Below are 19,034 nucleotides of genomic sequence, written 5' to 3' on the forward strand. Positions count from 1 at the left end.
AAGATTACTTTCTTATTATATCCATACCAAAGAAGCAAACTAGTTGTGTTCCTGAAATAGTTCTGAAGACTTAAAATTTACAGTAGATCTTAGCAAGAATGTTATGTATGTTTTAGAAGCAGGATTAACATATGTACAACAATTCACAATGATGTTTTGCATTACTTTTTCAACAGAAAATTCATTGCTTCGCTATATGAGCAATGAGAAAATAGGTCAAGAAGACTACATGTTTCAAAGGAATAGCAAAAAGGATACTGGGAAAAAGTCCAAAAAGAAGGGAGACAAGAGTAGTAGTCCAAGTCATTACTCACTGTTGCCTAGTTTACAAATGGACTCATTGAGACAAGAAGTCATGGGCACACCTGGACCAGAAACTGCTTTGTACCACGTGAGTAAAATTAACAAAACTGTCGTGTTTTTATAGCGGTCTTGAAACCTTTTTTGGACTCCTGCTGTTGCACTGATTCCTATTCATCAGATAATAGCTAGATCCTAAAGAAATATTTTAGAATTCTTTATTTTGCTGGTGGGATGGACACCAGTGACTTATCTCCTTTAACTAGAAGATGTCATGTTTGAAATGGAGTGTAGTATCTCTGCCTTCACTTGCTTGCTACCGATGGAAAGGGAAGAAGCAGCAGTTTCCAGACTGACTAGAAACCTTCTTTCCAGCATCTATATCACTGCAATATGCTGAGTCTTGTCAGACAACCTATTCACTTCAGGTACTTGAAAGGCCTGATAATGGCAGGAAAAGTTGTGGGAGGCATTTGTTTTTCCTTTGAGGTAAGGGGGCTCCTAATGCATGTAACTGTTTTTAACATATGGCCCTCAATAACTCAAGTAAGTGTGAAGGAAGAGAATCTGATGAATAGGGTGTAAAGGGAAAATTGCAGTAACTTGCTAGTTTTCAAACGTGTCAAGAAAATTGAGTTAGAAGATCACAACATATTTTAGATATGATATTACCCCATAAAAGTATTTACATTTTAGGTCTTGGTAAAAGATGTACTGTACAGAAAAACAATAGAAATAATTAAAATTATCTTCATATACTAACAAAGAGTATGTAATTTAGATTGCCAGTTTCTAAGGGAGTTGGCAGTGTGGGCTTGTCCAGAAGTCTGCTCTGAAAAACTAAACCTGTAAGGGACAAGTAACTTGGCTTCCTGTTGGAAAACATTGCTACAGATTATCACATTATAACTGTGTAGATTAATTGAAACTAATGGAGCCTTTATATCCTTTTACACCAAGTGCTTGATCCACTGACTTCTAAAACTCCTTAGTGTGCTGCAATGTATAGGTAAGTCTGATAAATTTCAGAGATTATGTCATTTAGTTTTAAATGTAAGCTTTTGTGGTGCACTTTAATTAAATCAGGTCCCCAGATGCAAGAACTGCTATTCCCTTTCTTTTTCATTTGTAGTAATTTAGGTATGATGATAAACATTTTTTTCTTACATCATTATTTTCAACATTAGTTTTACACTCTTTTTGTAAGTTGGAAATCTGATAGTAGGGAGATTTCCATTTGCAAAGCAGACTGAGATATAGTGTTTTCCTAGTACATGAAGCAAAGGAGATTGTAAGTGTCCCCAAACTGTCCTCTTTGTAACGTCTGGAGTCTTTCCTGGAAGGCATCTAATCAGTGCAAGATCCCTTGAAATAAAATATTTACAGAACAAAATAGAAAAGTTATTTGTGTAATGGAGGACTTTCCACTCTGTGAAGAACAGTGTGATAAATTTGAAACACTTTCCATGTATTGAGAGAATACTCATCTCTCAGTAACATTCCTTTGTTAGTACACATTAAATTCCTGACGCTGTACAGTGAGAAAAAGCTTTTTTTTAAGGTGCCATTGTTGTAAAAGGAGTTGGAGTTAGTTACGCACTTCACTCACAAGACAGAAGCAGCAATTTATTTTATTTATATAAAATATAGTGAGTTAACAAAGTTCAGAGGTTAACACAACAGTGATTTAACAAGATTTGATGGCAAGGTGCACTTGATTATTTACTGCATATAGGACAGGGTCAGACAAAATTATCAGGGAGACCCTCCCATTGAGTCACGAGGTTCAGAAGGGACCCCTTGTTCTCTAAACTTCTCAGAGAGGAGCCTAGGTGCAGCTGGATCCAATCCTAGTCCCAGACTTGGTGAACGGTTTATGTCTAAAGGATTATATATGCGCAGTCAATCCTTTACATCACTTAGCTAAGATTTCATGGTTTAGCATGCTGTTAATCACTTACCAAGAATCTGTCACGGCAATAGATCTCTCAGCCTCGCGGAGTAACCTTGAGAGCCATCCCTACTCAAGGGGAGATCCTGGCGTGCAGCCTGCTGCTCTACAGGAGAGCTCAATGGGCCCTGGGCTGACCACTATTTATGGAGCAAGATGGTGATTGACTTATAGTCGTATTTTCATACTAGCCGTCTTTCATTTGGCACATGTTCATCTAGCCCTCAACTGTTGAGCAAGATGTGCAAGACAGCCCTTGACTATTGTTTTGTTATCTGTCTCCCCTAGTCTACTCGGAGCCAGATGCAGCCATCACAACAAGACGCATCCATTAGGGCCACCGCTGGTGGTTATCACTTCAACAGGGTTGCAGGAGGTAAAGGTCAGGTTGGAGCCGGGGGGAGCACACTATCACAGCCATCTTTGTTTTTCCTTGGTTTCCTCTATTACCCGTTAAGTCTAGTTTCCAAGCTGTGTACAAAAATAAATTATGTACACAGAAACTGAAAGATTCTTCACAATTCTGGTGTATAAGTTAATGAGCAACAGCAAACTTAGAACGGACAACTGGCATTTTCGTGTACTTTGGATACTGTTCACAGAACACCTGAACTGTTAGCATCACAAATTCCACCCGTGTCTGCTAATCATTTTTGTGTATCATTGCCATTAAAGGGTGTCTCTCTCTATAATGCCATTAAATCTTCAGCATCTTTTTGGAAGTTTAGTGGCAGCTTATTTATAAAAATAAATGAAGGTTATTTGCTCTTCAGAATACAAACCAGTATTGATCTACTAACTGGCTTTGAAGCAAATGCCTGAAATGAATAAAAAGAGGAAGCTTGGGGCATTGATTTGTCCCCAGGGAAATGGGAAGGAGCCCTTCACAAAACATTTACAGCCCTCTGCAGCTAATTATTGCTGGACCTATCACTTGAAGCCATGTGGCTGCCACTGTGCAGTACAATACAGTTCCCTTTTGGTAGTGATGGCACCCAAGCATACCGGCTTATGAAACCCTAATCTAGTTTGCAGATGGGGCTATATGTCTTTGCCACATAGCAGAGCCAGAGGTTTTGTAATAAAATGAACAGAACTTTTCTTAAAATCTTAAATAAACAATGCAGTGAGCAGATAAAGAACAGGAGAATACAGATAAAACACAATGAACTCATATCTTACTGCAGTACAATTTTATTAAACTATGGATAACAAATAGGACAATGAAAATATACTTAATGCTCAGATTTCAAATTGCATCTTAAAGATCACTAAGTGGCTGTCCTATTAGAAAATATTTTTTTTACAAACACCTAGTTTTCACAAAAACTTCAGATTGTTTGTAAGTGGGAGCCTCTGGATGAGCATAAGTTCAGTGCAGAGGAATGGTGGTAACTCCAAAAACTGCACTAATGGTAGTGAAGGAGACTGGGGGGTTTGATTTGTGTTTTTGTTTGGTTTTGTTTGGGTTTGTTTTGTTTTTAAGAAGTCAATGTTTTCATCATACTAGAATGTCAGATGAAGAGAGAATACTGTGACTGTCTGTGCTGCATAGCACAAGCCAGTGGATTTTCCTGAAATGCAGTTTCTACTGAGCGGCTGTAGGTGAACTTATACCTATAGTGCCTCGATTGTATTAGGTCTCAATACTAGAGAATACTGCACCAGGAGTTAAGTAGTTCCAATCTCTGGTTGTACTTGTTAAAAGTTTTCACCTGTTAGCCTGTGTTTAACTGGCTTCTGTGTACAATCTTAGTTATAAATGTAGGAATTTACAGGTTATAATCGGATCACTTTGTAGCCTTCTCTTGCTTAAAAGAAATAGAATGAGCATCCTGGGTTTGTCATCAGAGTGTGTGTTTTTGTACCCTTTCATCATTCTCATAATTCTTTCAACTTCTCATATTAAAGCCTAAAGCATCCTAAGTATCCTAAGCATCCTTCCTAAAGTATGTATGCCAGAACAAGACATAAATTTCCATGAGCTAGATAGAAAGGTAATATAACTTTTCTATTCGTGATTACTACCTCTCTATTTAAATATTCAAAGGACTTCTTACCCATTTTAACCATAGACTTGGAGTGGGAGTATGTTTCTTACTTGGTTGTGATTTTATTTTTCTGTAATCTCACTTTTCCAGATCACTGATTTACAAGACTAGTATTCCCAATCTAATAATTTATATCTTGCATTGTTTGTTCTTAAATATATAACATTGTGTATGGTTGACCTTGTTCAACTGTATGACTTCTTGGATATTCTTGCTGAATAGTCTCTCTCTCTGAAGCAACCCTAAGTATGAAATACCAGAGAGTAAGGGCTCTGGGCCCTCAAATTGGGCCTCCGTGATTCTCAAGTCCATAACATGGAGTACTGAAGCTCCAGCAATCCGGGATCTGCTGTGAAATGGAACTACTGAAACCATTGTTTTGAAATTGTCTTTTTAATATCCATATTCTGTGAAACGAAAAAAAAAAAAGCTCCACACATTTGATTTCTTTATATTTTTCTCTATTTTATTTTACCTTTTTCCTGAATTCCCTGGAATAGAAACCATGCTGCTCACTCAGCATTCAGGTCTCATGTCATTCACTGGTCTTTGATTCTTTGTTACTTTTATTCAGTGAGGTTTTAATTCTTTTTTGAGTCCATTGATATAAATGTTAAATAATTTTGGACTAAGAATGCATCCCGATAGTTAATGATGAATTCCCCTTACAATTACAGGCCTCTTTCCTTTTGAATTTTGCAGCCATTGACGTGTACAGGTTGATTACCTTTTTACTGTGAAGGTTTCTGCAGAAAAAAAGCTTTTACAGTTATGCTGACTTCACCTCCTCGCTTCTGTTGCTTTTATACATGGCTCTATAGGAAAGAAAAATCTTTGATCAAAAAACTACACTGATGAATTAAATTACCACAAGAGAAACGGTATGTTTTTGTCCTGTAAACAAAGTGGATGATGTTAAAAAATTACCATGGTAATTCAGAAGTGCATGGTTGTTGTTTATTTGTTAAAAGTTATTTTAAAAAAATGCCAGCAGATTCAAATTCTTATATTCTAACGTGATCACAAGAATGTGGCGGTCTACCATTAAATTTGCATAAAATCACTGGGTTTAACATTTTTGTTTATATCATTGACCTGCCATTGCAATCAAAAACTGTGTGGTCAAGGGAACATTTCAGTTATGGCCTTGAAAAGTTAACAGCATTTACTTGTGTCCACTGAACATAACCGATGTGATAGCTAATATAATACAAAAGAAAAACTAATTTGTGTTATGCCTGTGAAGTAATCATCTCCTGTATCCACTTACAATTTTTTTTAATCCTACATACAAAATCTCTTCACCGCTTTGTTTTGTTTCCCATTCCAGAAAGTGCTTCCAGCATAGGTTGATTTCTAGCCAAGTTGTTGTTTTTGCATTCTATTTTTCTTCCTCAGTACTGCAAAAGAAATACCAATACAGAGTGTTAATGTTTTTATTAAGCCAAGGCAAACTCTTCGAGCTGTTGCTAATCTAGTGTGCAAGCAGGTGTTCAATGTGATCTGTTACTGTAGATATAAAATGGTGCAGTTAAAATTGTCTTGGACCTTTGGGGCACAAGAGATGAAAGCTCTGACACATGATTATAGTTTTTTAAGTTCATTATGTTATTCTGTATAGGAATTTCCTTGATATGTTGGGCTTTGTTTTCCTGGCAGGAAGATAATGGGATTGTTTAGGATGTTGTTGTGAGTCAACAGAAGTTCTGCATCAGGTTAATAATAATCTGCTTCTGTCTGGATCAATACAACTTTCCCTTAGTCTTAAAACAGCATTTTTATGGGAAGAAAAGGTTGCAGTCTATTGTATATAGTAGGGAATTATACAAGGAAAAGCAGCTTTCCTTACAAACTTTCCAAACCTACACCAATAAACTTATATTATTGACCTCTTTCCTTCTCCCTTCCTCCCTTCTACTGCTTTGCCTTTTCCAGTGTATGCTCACTTGTTCATTTAGTGAAGTTGGTGTGCCTTTGCAAACTTATTTTTTTCCTCTTTAGCAATGTGTAATTATCCGTGTGGTTGGAGTGCAGCACAGTGACTCGTAACGCACATAATTAATTTCAGTACTCGCTGCAATGAGCACCTACAGAGAGCCAAGCACTCTCCTTTCTACTCTGCCAGGGAGGACACTGAGGCAATGGACGATGAGGGATTTGGCCAAGGTTATAATTCCAGTTGTCTCTCTCTGCCAGACCTTGTAAGGTTGCTGTACCAGTTCAGATCAGTGGGTTTGCTCAGCAGAACTGGTGGGTCCACATCAGTTTTGGCATGCAAAGTTCAATTGGTTGCAACAGTGATCTTGTTGAATGTACTGTAAGTGAAGATTTGCTTCTGGACGTATTGCAAAAATCAGTTTGTAGCTGACAAGATACATTGAAAAGGACACAGTAACTTTAAATAATTTTTTTTTTTTACTTAAATGATACATATTTCGAGATATTTTTTGCCTCCCACCCACTCCTCCAGAGAAGACTACAGGAAAATGCTTTTTAAGTGTTCAGTTCAAAATGTATGTATTTAGGTGTTCTCAATACAGACAGGAATTTACCAAAAGCTCATGAATTTGAAAACTTTAACTCTACTTAAGTGGTTGATTTTCTCCTACTCCTCCTATCCCTGTCTATTTAAGGCTGAAAGGAAAGAAAAGAGAAGGTACTTGAACATAAAGTACCTACATTTTTAATGAAAATTCTTGAATCCAATAGGCATGTATTTATGAAACCTTTTAATTGTGTTCTCAGTAACTAGCATTTAAGAAAGTGCAGAACATTATGCATATTAGTTTCCTAATAAACTTGTCCACAAGCTACCCATCAATTTGTTGCAAAAATCGTCTGAACAGAAATGGCATCTAATAGGGACTATGTGCTGGAAAACTATTTACCACCAAAATCCCTCAAAACCACCCCACAGAAAAGCTAGCAGTTTATTATAATTGTAAGCATCACAGTATTTAAAGACTTTATTTTTGGTGATTTTTTATTATAGATATTTGTAATTAAACAAAAATTAGTTTGGAGGGAAAATAATTGAAAATCAATTGCACATATTTTAAGTAGGTGTCTGAAATCTAGAGTGTCACTGTACCATTAAAACAGATGGAGTTGGTACATTTTCCTCTTCAAAATGTTTGAAGTCCAACTATGGCAGTATTTAAATATCAAGGCTCCCTTTTCCTTTTTCTCCTCCTTACTGTCACAATTGTCTATAGCTAGACTTGTAATTGCTATAGAATAAAAGTCTGGCAGCTGATATCAAAGTCCAATTTAACCTAAGTGTATGGTAAAAAATATTTTCCATAAGTATTTCCATTATTTTTGTTAACATTTGAATTAGTATTGTTTCTTCTCTATGGCCCTTCATCTCCATTTAAATATTTGTATTAAAATAATACTTAAGCTTGCAGAATGATTATAGACTTACAGGCATCAATCATCAGCAAAGGAAATTTTAAACTCCTTCTTGAAAACGTACTTGTAAGAAATACTTGATTTTAAAAATAATACTTGTGTTAAAGTTAAAAAGCATGGGAATTTTAAATTCCCAGATAAGAAACTGCACTGGATTTCAAATATCTGTCCAGAAATTAAATGAACGTCATGAAGAGTTTTTGAAATATTTCATAATTGTGAAAAAAATTCAGTCTATCTATTACCACAGTGAGAAATTATTAAAAAGCTCATTTCTCTGCTGCTTTGTTGCAAATTAGCCCTTTACAGTCTAAATAAAATTGTGCATGATTCTACTGTAAAGGCAGGAAAACACAAACCTCAACTGAAAGTAGCACATATACTGTTGAAATTTCACAAGTGAAAAAATGTCATTGTCACCATGTCTAGCCTTTTCAAAAATAGCTCTCTCAGACTGGACTCCAAGTAGGCTTCTGGGTACCTCAGTGGAACACGTCCAATAGTCTGAACTGCTGTGATGCCCTACTTTCTTCTCATGCACTTTTATGTTTATAAAAGTCAAGCATAGCTTTGCTCTGGTAAAACTAAGCACTGGGATATCCCTCTCTGGAGGTGACTGGAGCATTTATAACATCTGCATCCCTTTCTTCTGCAGGTTACTGGTCATATCTCACCTTAGTGTTTGTAGCCTTATGGGATGTAGGAGAGCACTTTGGCCTGTTCTACAACTTCAACTCTTTGTTCATTTTCCCATCAATGAGCATGTAACAAGGAAAAAAGGCTGTAATGATATCTAGGTCCATGTGTGTGGAAATGGAAGGAGCTCAGTGTGCTGCAGTGGAAATAGAGCTGAATAGGTTTATGAAGTTACAGCATAATCTGATTTGGAGATCTTTTAAAAAACTCAAAATCAATTCAGAGGCAAAAGTGCTGTTAAAATGTTTCATATAATGCAATGCAGAGCAGAATACCCAATTTTGCTATGAAGGCATCATGAGCACCTAGCTTGTATGCTCTTGTCAGCTTCCCCTACCTCAGTTCACCTATAGAAGGCCTTTCACTCTGAGAGGCAAATGGAAAGAACCACAACTAAAAAATTCAGTAAGGGGAAGACAGGTAAGAGGAAGAAACACAATGGAAAATTCTTATCCAGTGCCTTCATGAGTCTGAAACACTGTCATGTCCCACAGCCACAATCATTCCATTGGCTGTAGGCCTCTTTGAATGCCTGCAGATTGGCACATGTTTGGTTTCTTTCAGTTGGAGACTCGTGGTTTTATGTATCTGATTCAGAAGAGTGGCATCTCTCACGTTCTCAAGCTGGAATAGTGGTTCCAGGCTTTGGCCAGCTTCTTCATTCCAAAAATAAGCTATTATACTGTATGTATTCCTTCCTTCACATGCAGCACTTCATAAATGTAACAAGCACAAGGCAAGTAATAAAAATAGTAGTTACGTTGTTAAAATTAATGCAAGAACTTAATCTAGGCCATAAATGAACTGTATGACATATAAAACAAACAAAATGGTGAAATAGTTAACTAATAAGCAAAATATGCCATACCCCATAACACGCTTGTGACATTGGAAGTGATTGGGATAGCCATAAGATTGTTGTGCTGAAAGGTAAATCTAGACTTTGGTAAAAATCTGGTCTGAAATAGATCTTTTACATTGCTGAGAGAAAAGGCAAGAGAGAAACAGCACATAAATTCCTTGCTAATGGAAGATGGCATTGTATTATTTTTAGACTAGTGCAATCAACACAGAAAAATAGAGAGGCCTCCTGGGTCTAGTCCTCTGCTATTGCAGTTAATCACCTTCATTTAATCCTATTCAGATATGTATTAAACTCCACATTCAAACGTAGCATGAGTTGCTGTTACTAATGATGGGACCAGTAAAAGGTGGTGAACTGGGTGAATGTATGGCCAGTTGTCATAATTCCAAGAAAAAATGTTGGACAGAGGAGAGGAAAGAGAACAAAATTATAATTAGTCTGCCGCCAAGAGAAAGACATCACTCCTAATGAATTTACTGCTGAAAAAAAAACCCGAAGGCCTCAGAAACCAGCACAAAGTGCATAGGATAATAGGATAATTCAGGCTGGGAGAGACCTCAGGAGGTCTCTACTCTGGTCTTTGGCTCAAAGCAGGACCAGGTCTGAGGTCAGACAAGGTTTCTCAGGGCTTTGCTCAGTCAGGTCTTGAAAACCTCCTGAGATGGAGACTGCATGAACTCATGGCCAACCTGCTGCACTGCTTGGCTGTCCTCATGGCAAAATTTGGAGGGGAGCCATAAAACAAGAGATTCCAATGGTAGCTGAGAGGATAGCAGCTTGCTCAGATTTAAGGTATAGTTTCTGTTGTTTCATTGATGTTTAGCTAAAATCGTCTTGTGAAAGTACCTCTGTAATCTCACATTTCTTCTGCCAGTTCTAGGCTCTCAGTCCTTTGAACTCAAGACCAAAGAGAGTGGACGTGCATCTGCAGTTTTTATACTTGAGTTCTGGTTAAGCATACATTTTGTGAAATAGTAATATTTTGTCTCCTCAGGAAGGAGTGCTAAGTTCTTTTACTTATATGGAATAAAATCTGCATTGTTCAGAAGGAATATTATTCCTGTCACAGATGAGAGAATATTTTCACATATGCATTGCTTCTCTTTGAAAGAAGCAGTTAATACCATGAATTTTCTCTTATTGGGGAAGCCAAAATGAAATTTGAAGGTATTGAATGTGGGAGATTTTACATCTATTTCTATATATTCTGTAATTTTTATTAAAATCTAAAGTTAACTATTGCAGCAAAGCAAAATACTCTAGAGATGAGGTAAGATTGTTTTATGGGCCATCATGAAGCACTATTAGAGGTTTTTGTGGAAAATTTTTGTTTTAAACTTTCTCTATTACCTTCTTTCACATCTGACCATGAGGGAAAAAATGGCCTGTTATAATTTCTTTCCATGACAAAGCTGAAGAATTCATTAAAAATGAGAAGAGTTATTGTAAAGGTCATCTAGTCCAGCTCTGCCAGTCTAGATTTATTCCTTACTGCATATGATATAATGCTCTGCAAGTGTAATTTTACTTGTCAGGAGATGTAGATCTATAGACTAATAAATCTCCCAGCTCAGAACATTTCCTAATTTCCTTTCACATCCCCATTAAGTATGTTTTCTGTTATCTATTTCAATTGATCATTCCTGGTTGTATCCCACTTTTATTACCTAACAGAGGACTTTTGCCTTTGTAGGTATTAACATTGTTTGTACACCAGTAAGCTACATTACTTGTAGCTGGTACAAACACAATAGCACAGCTGAGAGATTTTTTTTAAATGTAGAATAAGTGATTTAGTCCCTCTGTTATTCCCCTTTGATAAAGAAGAGAATAAACACAGCATATTGTAGCAGAGAAGTGTGTGTCAGGCATTGCACAGAGGGGACTCAGCATGAGTTATCACTGCAATATGGTGGGGAATGTCACATCTGTGAGAACTTAGATCTAGGGCCTGACTTCTCAACTGGTTCCTCCCTGTACTCCTTTCTGCACAAGGAAAAGGGAGGTATCAGGCCTATGAAAGCAGTGAACCAAGGACACTGACTGGTGTGCATCATGAAATTAGTGTCCTAAAAAACTTGTACCATGAGTGGTGAAAATGTTGTTTGAATTAAGGGGGCACAGATGCCCGTTTCAGAGTACCATTTTATCAAAGTGCTTTGATAAACAGCACAATTGTTCCTGAACAAGTGGTTTTTTCAAAGTAGTGGTTTTGACTCTGCAGGAATCTCTGCCCCATTCCTCTGCCCTGCTTACACCATGATGGCCCCTCGAGCCTATTGCTGACACATAATGTGAGAGATTGTATGGTTGTACCTGGGAGGAAAATGGCTCTTTGCAGCAGTGCGGCACCTGAACAGAAGCTGTTTTATTAGGTGTTTCTATTTTACTGGAAAGAAGTGCTTGTTGCTTAGTGCCGGATCTCTGAGTCAGCCAATCCATCTCCGCTGCTGTACTGTGGAGGAAAAAAACCCTCATATTTTTCATACAGCGATAACTGCTTTTTGTCCATTTCCAAAATATATCCCTTTGCTTTCAGATTAACCCAAGTAGATAATATTTCTAACACTACAGAATTCTGACTTTAGAATGAAGTGTGAAACTAATTTTGTAAGCTGGTTTGTACCCATAAGGTCACCGTAGCCAGCACAGAATTAAAAAGACCTAATGTTATCTTTCCCCACCTTCTGAGAAGTGCTATTTCATCTTATGCTTGGAAGAAATTTCATTAAATTCCAGCAAGTAATGGGCCTTTTATCCTGGAATGAACTGTTCTTTTTCTAGCTTAATTCATAGGTGCAGTGGAAGTGGTTGGTATGGATTTTAACAGAATGTATAATAGCTGAGGTACAAATGATTTCCCCATGGAAACTTCCCCTCTGTTCAAGATCCTGTTATTTCCTATAGTCAGGAGCTACCTGAATTCAGCCCTGATATGGAACTATTACTACAGCTATTGCTGCAGGCTATTCCTGGTAGCATGCTACAACGATAGGGGTACAAAGCAGTATGTGCTGGAAATGTAATTTTAGTCATGAAGGGTACAAATGCAGAGAAATCTCCAAGCCTTTGACATTATTATAAGGACATGTCCTTAACAGTAATGTAACCAGTAGGTAAGGTTTTCTCCTGATGAATAGTACTACTTAAAAAGAGAAAAATTAGGTTTGTATGCTTAATCTTCTAGAGATGAGCAAGGAAAGTATTTTGGTGGCTGTGGTTTGTCTTGTGCATCTCCTTTGCTAAGACTGCTTCTTTCACACATAACTGTGCCCTAATTTCCTGTTTCAGCAAAGCTTTTGTAAACTCCCTAGCTTCAGAAAAGTACAAGTTTCTGTTTTATTGATTTTTCACCAAAAACTTAATATTTTTGAAAGTCAGAATGAGTTTTTTATTTCTTTCACTGAAGGAATATTATGCCCAAGTGCTCACAGAGAATAGGTTGCAAGAGTATATTTTCCTTAAAGCAAGAATTTTCTCAGTTCTGCCCTCATTCATTACAGAGCACCTCCGTCCCCTGCGCTTTTCTCTGTCAGAGCCAGACTCAGAAATATGAAAGAGATCATGCCAAGGGACACCAACAGAAGTGTCGCTAACTGCTCCTACAGAAGGAGCTGTGTATGTACTCTTTTCATCATGAGCAAGCACCTAGGTATTGTAGGGAGGCATAGGACCTTTATTTTAAGCTAATGATTTTTCATCTAGAAAGATTGTGGGCCTAATGCAAGATTTTGTGAATGCCCTGGGGTTGACTTCTGTGGTGTTTTACAGTAGCTTAAGTTTTCTGCCCAGAAGGTCCAGGATCTGTTCCATGCTGTCTCGCAGACCACCTCTCTAATCTAACATGCATCACTTGCAGAATAAGTTTCTTAAATCTTCTTGGATAGTCTTAATGTTTTAATGTTTACATAAACATACAGAGGAAACTTACCTTTCCTGTGAATAAGGCAGAAATGTTCTAAGCAAAAGCAGAGTGTTCCTGGAGGAAATTGCATTGTTTGAAAGAAGTTTGACTGACTGACTGATATCTGCTGCAGGGGCAACACAGCAGGGCACAAGGAATCCATGAGGCTTCTGGGTGACTCATCTCAGTGATATCTTGTGAAAGGACAAGAGGCAATGGACATAAATTGAAATACACAAAATTCCATGTAAATGTAAGAAAAAACTACTTTTACTGTGAAGGCAGTTTAACTGGAGCAGGTTGCCCATGGAGTTTGTAGAGTTTCCATCTTTGGATATATTAAAAACCCGACTGGTCACGGCCTTGAGCAACTTGCTCTAGTTGACCCTGCTTTGATCAACAGGGTTGGATGAGACAACCTCCAGATGTGACCTCTTGCCTCAGCTATTTAGTGGTTTTCTGACTGGTCCATTCGCTTCAGTAAGAGATTAAACTGGGAATTGTTCTGGGGTAGAAGTCAAAATAAAGGGTTAAATACTATTCTGTAATGAGTGATAATTACATTTCTTTTTCTTTCTTAAATGGATGGAGTTGAAACATACACAGTGATGGAACAAGTGATGCATCTTGGACTTTCGCCATTAAGGAATACATATAGTTTTTGAACCCTTCCTTTCTCCCTTAGATTACTTAATATCAATAAAAGCAGTGTGGGAGGTACCAAAATTACATGTTTCAGAGTAGATGTAGATAGAAGAATGATCTCAAAATAAATTATTCTAATGAACAGTACTTGTCTAGTTTAACTTTTTATCCTCGTTTGCTGCAGTCCTTGTTTTGACAGTCGAAAAGACAGTGGGGGAATATGAGAACTCAAATTTTATATTGTCCAGAAGTTTTACTGCTTCAGTATTTCAGTTGAAAAAGAGTCCTGTGGCTTAATGACTAAGAAGGAAAATCTTTCCCTGGTGGTGGAAAGCAGGACCACTGTATATTATTTTCTCGACATGGCCTGAAGATTTAAGAAACATTTTAATTTTTCAAAGTTCTGCATGCATTACGCTAACAACTTTGCACACACAATTTGCGCTAGCTTGTGCGACTGCAAATTTGCATCCAGCTAATGAAATATTTACCAAAGAGCTCCCCCAAATTACAAGAAAAAGTTTAGAGATGGGAGAAGGAATAAGAATCTCTGAACAGAAAAGCTGTGCTTGCTGTCACATTTCAAACAAGCATAGTTCTGTCCCTTAGCTGGCATATTCTTCTTGGATAAGCAGCTATAGGAACAGTTGAATGAAAAGATTAGACGTCTTTGATATTATAAGTCCTTGTAGACAATGTAATAATGGGAGCATCGTACACAGGTAGCGTAGCCATTGCCTACAACAGAGACAGGTAGGAAGCTGGCAGCTTCAAGGTCTCAGGGTACTCTTTTTACATTGGAAACGTCTTAGCATATTCCTCTTAAGACACGTACTGTTTCTTAATCCTTGGGGTCACTAACAAAATGCATGCGTTGTGAGTTCATGATCAGAGGTCCAAAAATACTGGAACCCAATTAGAGCTGTGAGTGTGCATGATAGATGACATAGCCATGCACTGTAGATCTAGTGCTTCCTAGGAGCCTTTCATAAAGCTTCTGCGGGGGAAGAAGAGAAAGAGTAGGAGGATGAACAGGGCCATTGGTTGTCAGCTAAATGTAGAAAATTATTTTGTCTGAAATTGACGTGTTGGCTGCTCCCAAGAAAACTATTGCTTTGCCAACTTTTGCAATTGCACATTAATTTGGCCTAGGTATTGAAAAACCTTTTTGCAGTTCTGAAAAAGCAAAACTAAGGGAGGAAGAGGAATGTAGTATATAGGATAACGTACCAAGCCATTAATTCTGGGATCCATTCTTACAGTGACTGTTAATATGTCTGTGCCTCTCACAACCCATTTGGTAGAACCAGTGATTCATGCTTCTCTCTGTCTGAAGTAACTGCCATTTAAAAGAGAAATATCCACAGGATATTTAGTAGAATGATTCTGCCCTACTTGTTGAAATTATTTTGTTTGTACTACAAAAGCTCCCTTTTAGAAGTCTGTTCATATATAATGTTCATACTGTGTTTTAGTGTTGTGTCCTAGCTAGAACCTTAGTGAATGCTGTCCTTTTAAACCCAAGAGCAGAGAGAGCTGTGCAGGGAGGACAGAAACATCTGTTACCAAAGCATCAAAAGATCAATATTTAATGCAATAAATTTTGCTTTTGCACGGCAAGACTGAAGGTTTCAGGGCATTGTTAATCAACTGCGGCATCCTTCCTCTGTAAATCATTTTTCATTCCAACTCACCATGGATTTATGAATTACTCACATATGATGAGTGTTTTGTCGTCAGCTTGTGACTTTAGCATAGGAAATATTTATGGATCTGCTTTCATAAATTCACTGCTGTGCTTTTGTTTTGTTTTGTGTTTTTTTTAAAGGACCATCCCATTTACTGTATTTGCATTTTACTTATCCAGAGTGAAGCCCTACTTTTAGAAAGGTTGTGTGAACTACAGCTCTTTCAGCATATTTAAAATACTTCATTCACAACTTAGTGCCACTTGGTACTGTTTTGGGCAACTAAATAGTAGTAGCCACAGATAAATCAGAGAATGTTGAGTGTATGAGAAGTTCAAAATCCATAAGTAAATAAAAAATATAAGAAGAAAAGAGAATAGAGAAGGATTTGGAATAGTCTTAGAGTTCATGATTACAAGAACAGGAGTATTTCCTAAAACATTCTGCATGACCTGACAAATTAGATATGCCAAGCATGAGATTTTTTGCAAATATTCATTCTGTTAGCAGTCTCTGGATCCCAGTCAACACACAAAACTATTCAAACAAGACAGTGAAGTCTTTGCCTTTTTGATTAGGGTCATAACTTAGAACATAGTCTTTCCTTATCCCACTTTTTAGTATGTTCTCTTTTGAGTGTAATTTCACCCATAGATGGTTCTTTTGACCCTTAGCCCTGGTAACTGAGTCCTTCAGAGCATCAAGTCATGCCTCAACCCTTCTCTCTTATGCCGGTAAAGTCCTGTGTGGCACAGCTTCAGCTCTTGTTTCAAAAACTGCCTTGCAGGTGCCATGTGTGGACCCAGATAGCTTCAGGACCTAGCTAACTATAAACAGTAATCCTTTTGTTTACTGTGAGGACAAAACATAATAACAGATCAATACCTGGCCTTGCTGTAAACAAAATGGTTATCTGTTGTAAATTAATTTCTGCTGCTGATTGGCAGGAGGTTTCAAACTTTCTGAACTGCCAACGGTCTTCTCTCATCATACCTTTGTAAGGTAGTCCTTAAAAACTATATTTTCCACAAACAGCCATGAAAATAATTAATTCTTGTTAGCTCTTAATGGAGGTTAAACAAGATGGTAAACAAAAAAAAAAGATTTTGGCAAAATACTCTTCTGGAAGTAGTCTTAAGCATGAGTTGCTAGTAGTCACATGTAGTGTGACAGTGCACTATAAATAGCTTTGAATTTTTCCCTTTTTCACTCTTTTTTTTAGCTCCAAAATTTTGATCTCAACACACCAACTACAGAGAAACATGTATATGTAGTATATCAAAACTGTAGAAACAGAACATTGCCAGTGTGCTCAAAAGTCTTGAGTCTGAGAGATCAATCAAATAATTGGCAGCACCAGCTTTCATTTTTTTCCAGATACTGGCTTCTGCATCTGCAGTAGAAAGTTCCAGTAACCAGAAATGTTACAAACTACTCTGCTGAAACTAGAGAAAGTTATCTTACAGTGACAGAGGGAAGCTGTGTGACTGTAAATAGTTCCTTAATTTCTAAACTTTCAGCTTGAGAAAAATTGGATTTGACTTGAGCTCTCAAAAAACCAATAAAGATACCTGCCATTTTCCTTCCCTGTCAGACTGAGCTCAAATTCAGGTAAAAGAGTTGGAGATTATTATTGTTTCCATAACCTGGTTCTCTCTTCTGCCTTTTCAAAAAATGAGCAAGTGGAAAATCTCTGAAGAAAAGTGAAGAAACAAGTAAGCACTTGAAAAATTTATCACTAATTGCTATGGCCAATCCAGATCTTCAACAAAGCTTTGGTTATGGTCTTTTCTGATAGAACTAGAAATTCTGTAACCATGAGGGGGTCCATGTTATTAGAATATATCTACTTTTTGGACATGGATGTTATGTTCTGTTGGTCACACATGGCATTTATATTGGCTCTTAGACATGCTCTTATGTAGGAATAGTTTGACCTCAAATCTTTGGACTTCCTCCTCTAACTCTTGAAGTTTGTCGAAATAACCAGTCCTCCCACATCAATAGTTTTGATAACCAGTCTACTTCTCATCTTCTTTTATTTGAGTTATCAATCAGAATAAAAATGTCATAACTTTCATCACAATGTGAGTTTTATGAAATATTCATCTCTCCTGATAGTAGTTTCATGCCCATCTAATATTAGTATTGGACGATCAATTTATTAAGTTTCCTATTTGGCATGAAATAAGTAAATTAATTGAAACTTAAATTATTTAACACTTTTAATGTTTTTCCAGGTAGAGGACCATCAAATTACTACTAACTAGTCCATAATAAATACTTACATTTTCAGGCTTCTGAATGTTAATGACTAGCTTTCAATCTTGCTTCCCTTCTGAGGAAATATACAGAAGGCAAGGTACTAACCAAGAATTAATACTCTATCCCACGAGTGAAAAGCGGTCAGGAACCTGGATAACTTTGAGGATGAGAGAAAAACCTGATAGTCTTATGTCTTGAAAAATTTGTGCTGTACATGCAACAATGCTGATGTCTGATTGTGTGCATGCACGTATTATTGATTATACCTGCTATATTTGATTATTTTATTGCTAAAGGAACAAGTACAGTTGTAGGTCTTTGGTGACCTCTTGTTAGTGTGAACGTCTACCTGCAAATTTTTTACTACATAGCTGTATTACTGCATTATAATCTTAAAAGCATGGAAAGGCATGCCCTAGAGCAGATTGTTATTTACAGCTGTGCAGTCTTCTAGTAGGTTTCAGAAGTCTGTCAATCATTTTGAAGTGCGAAAGTGAATGTAACCCACATAGCAAGTTTGGTAATGAACTGTTGCAGGAAGAGAGGACCTGTTAGTGCTCTTCCATGCCCAGTGAAATCTCCATTGGCTGATGGGATGTGCAGCTAAGCCCTCAGAAAGATAGGGCTAGAGGTAGGCTAGGACCTTTGCTGGAAAAAAAAAAAAACAAAAACAAACAAAAAAAAACCCAACAAAAAACAGAAACATAGCAAAAATCCCTGTAATAAATGTTTTGTTCCTCTTCTAATGCATGTGTTTTGAGGCTGCTGATAGCAAAGGCAGACACATATAAGCCTAAAATGTTTCTTTGATATTCTACTTGGACGTACATTTATCAGAGGGCTTAGTTTAGATATCTTATTAAACACAACAAGCTACTACATAACTTATTACAGGAGAAAATTATTATATTCAAAAAACTAAGGCTCAAGGTATTCAAGGGAGTTTTGATATATGTTAACCATCAAATGACACCATGCTTTTGAATAATGGAAAGTTTTGCTAATTGTATTTTGGGCACCTGAAAAGCATATAATTCAGAATATCATTACGCAATTTCAAATTTTCTTCAGGAGTGACAATTTCCGTTTGGGGGTATCCATGTATTTCATCTTTTCAGTGGCAGTCGTGTTTCCATTTTATTTATTGAGTTGCTAGCAACTTTCTGTAATATAGAATGCTTATTTCATTTCAGACATGCTCTCAGAATTAGTAGGAGAGATGAATTCTTGGAAACTGGGGCAAGATGTATGTGAA

General features: G+C 37.1%; 1 protein-coding gene across 1 annotated transcript in view; it reads left to right on the forward strand.

Moving 5' to 3' along the window:
- CNKSR2 (connector enhancer of kinase suppressor of Ras 2) overlaps positions 1 to 19,034 on the forward strand; it is a gene marked incomplete at its 5' end in the record, with an annotated part of 92,548 nt that overhangs the window by 10,776 nt on the left and 62,738 nt on the right. Inside the window, one exon of the mRNA XM_010079748.1 lies at positions 177 to 391. Within this exon, the coding sequence (XP_010078050.1) occupies positions 177 to 391 (215 nt within the window). The remainder of the gene's footprint in view (positions 1 to 176; positions 392 to 19,034) is intronic.

This window comes from Pterocles gutturalis, unplaced genomic scaffold (genome assembly GCF_000699245.1).
Source record: "Pterocles gutturalis isolate BGI_N339 unplaced genomic scaffold, ASM69924v1 scaffold20954, whole genome shotgun sequence".
NCBI lineage: Eukaryota > Metazoa > Chordata > Aves > Pterocliformes > Pteroclidae > Pterocles > Pterocles gutturalis.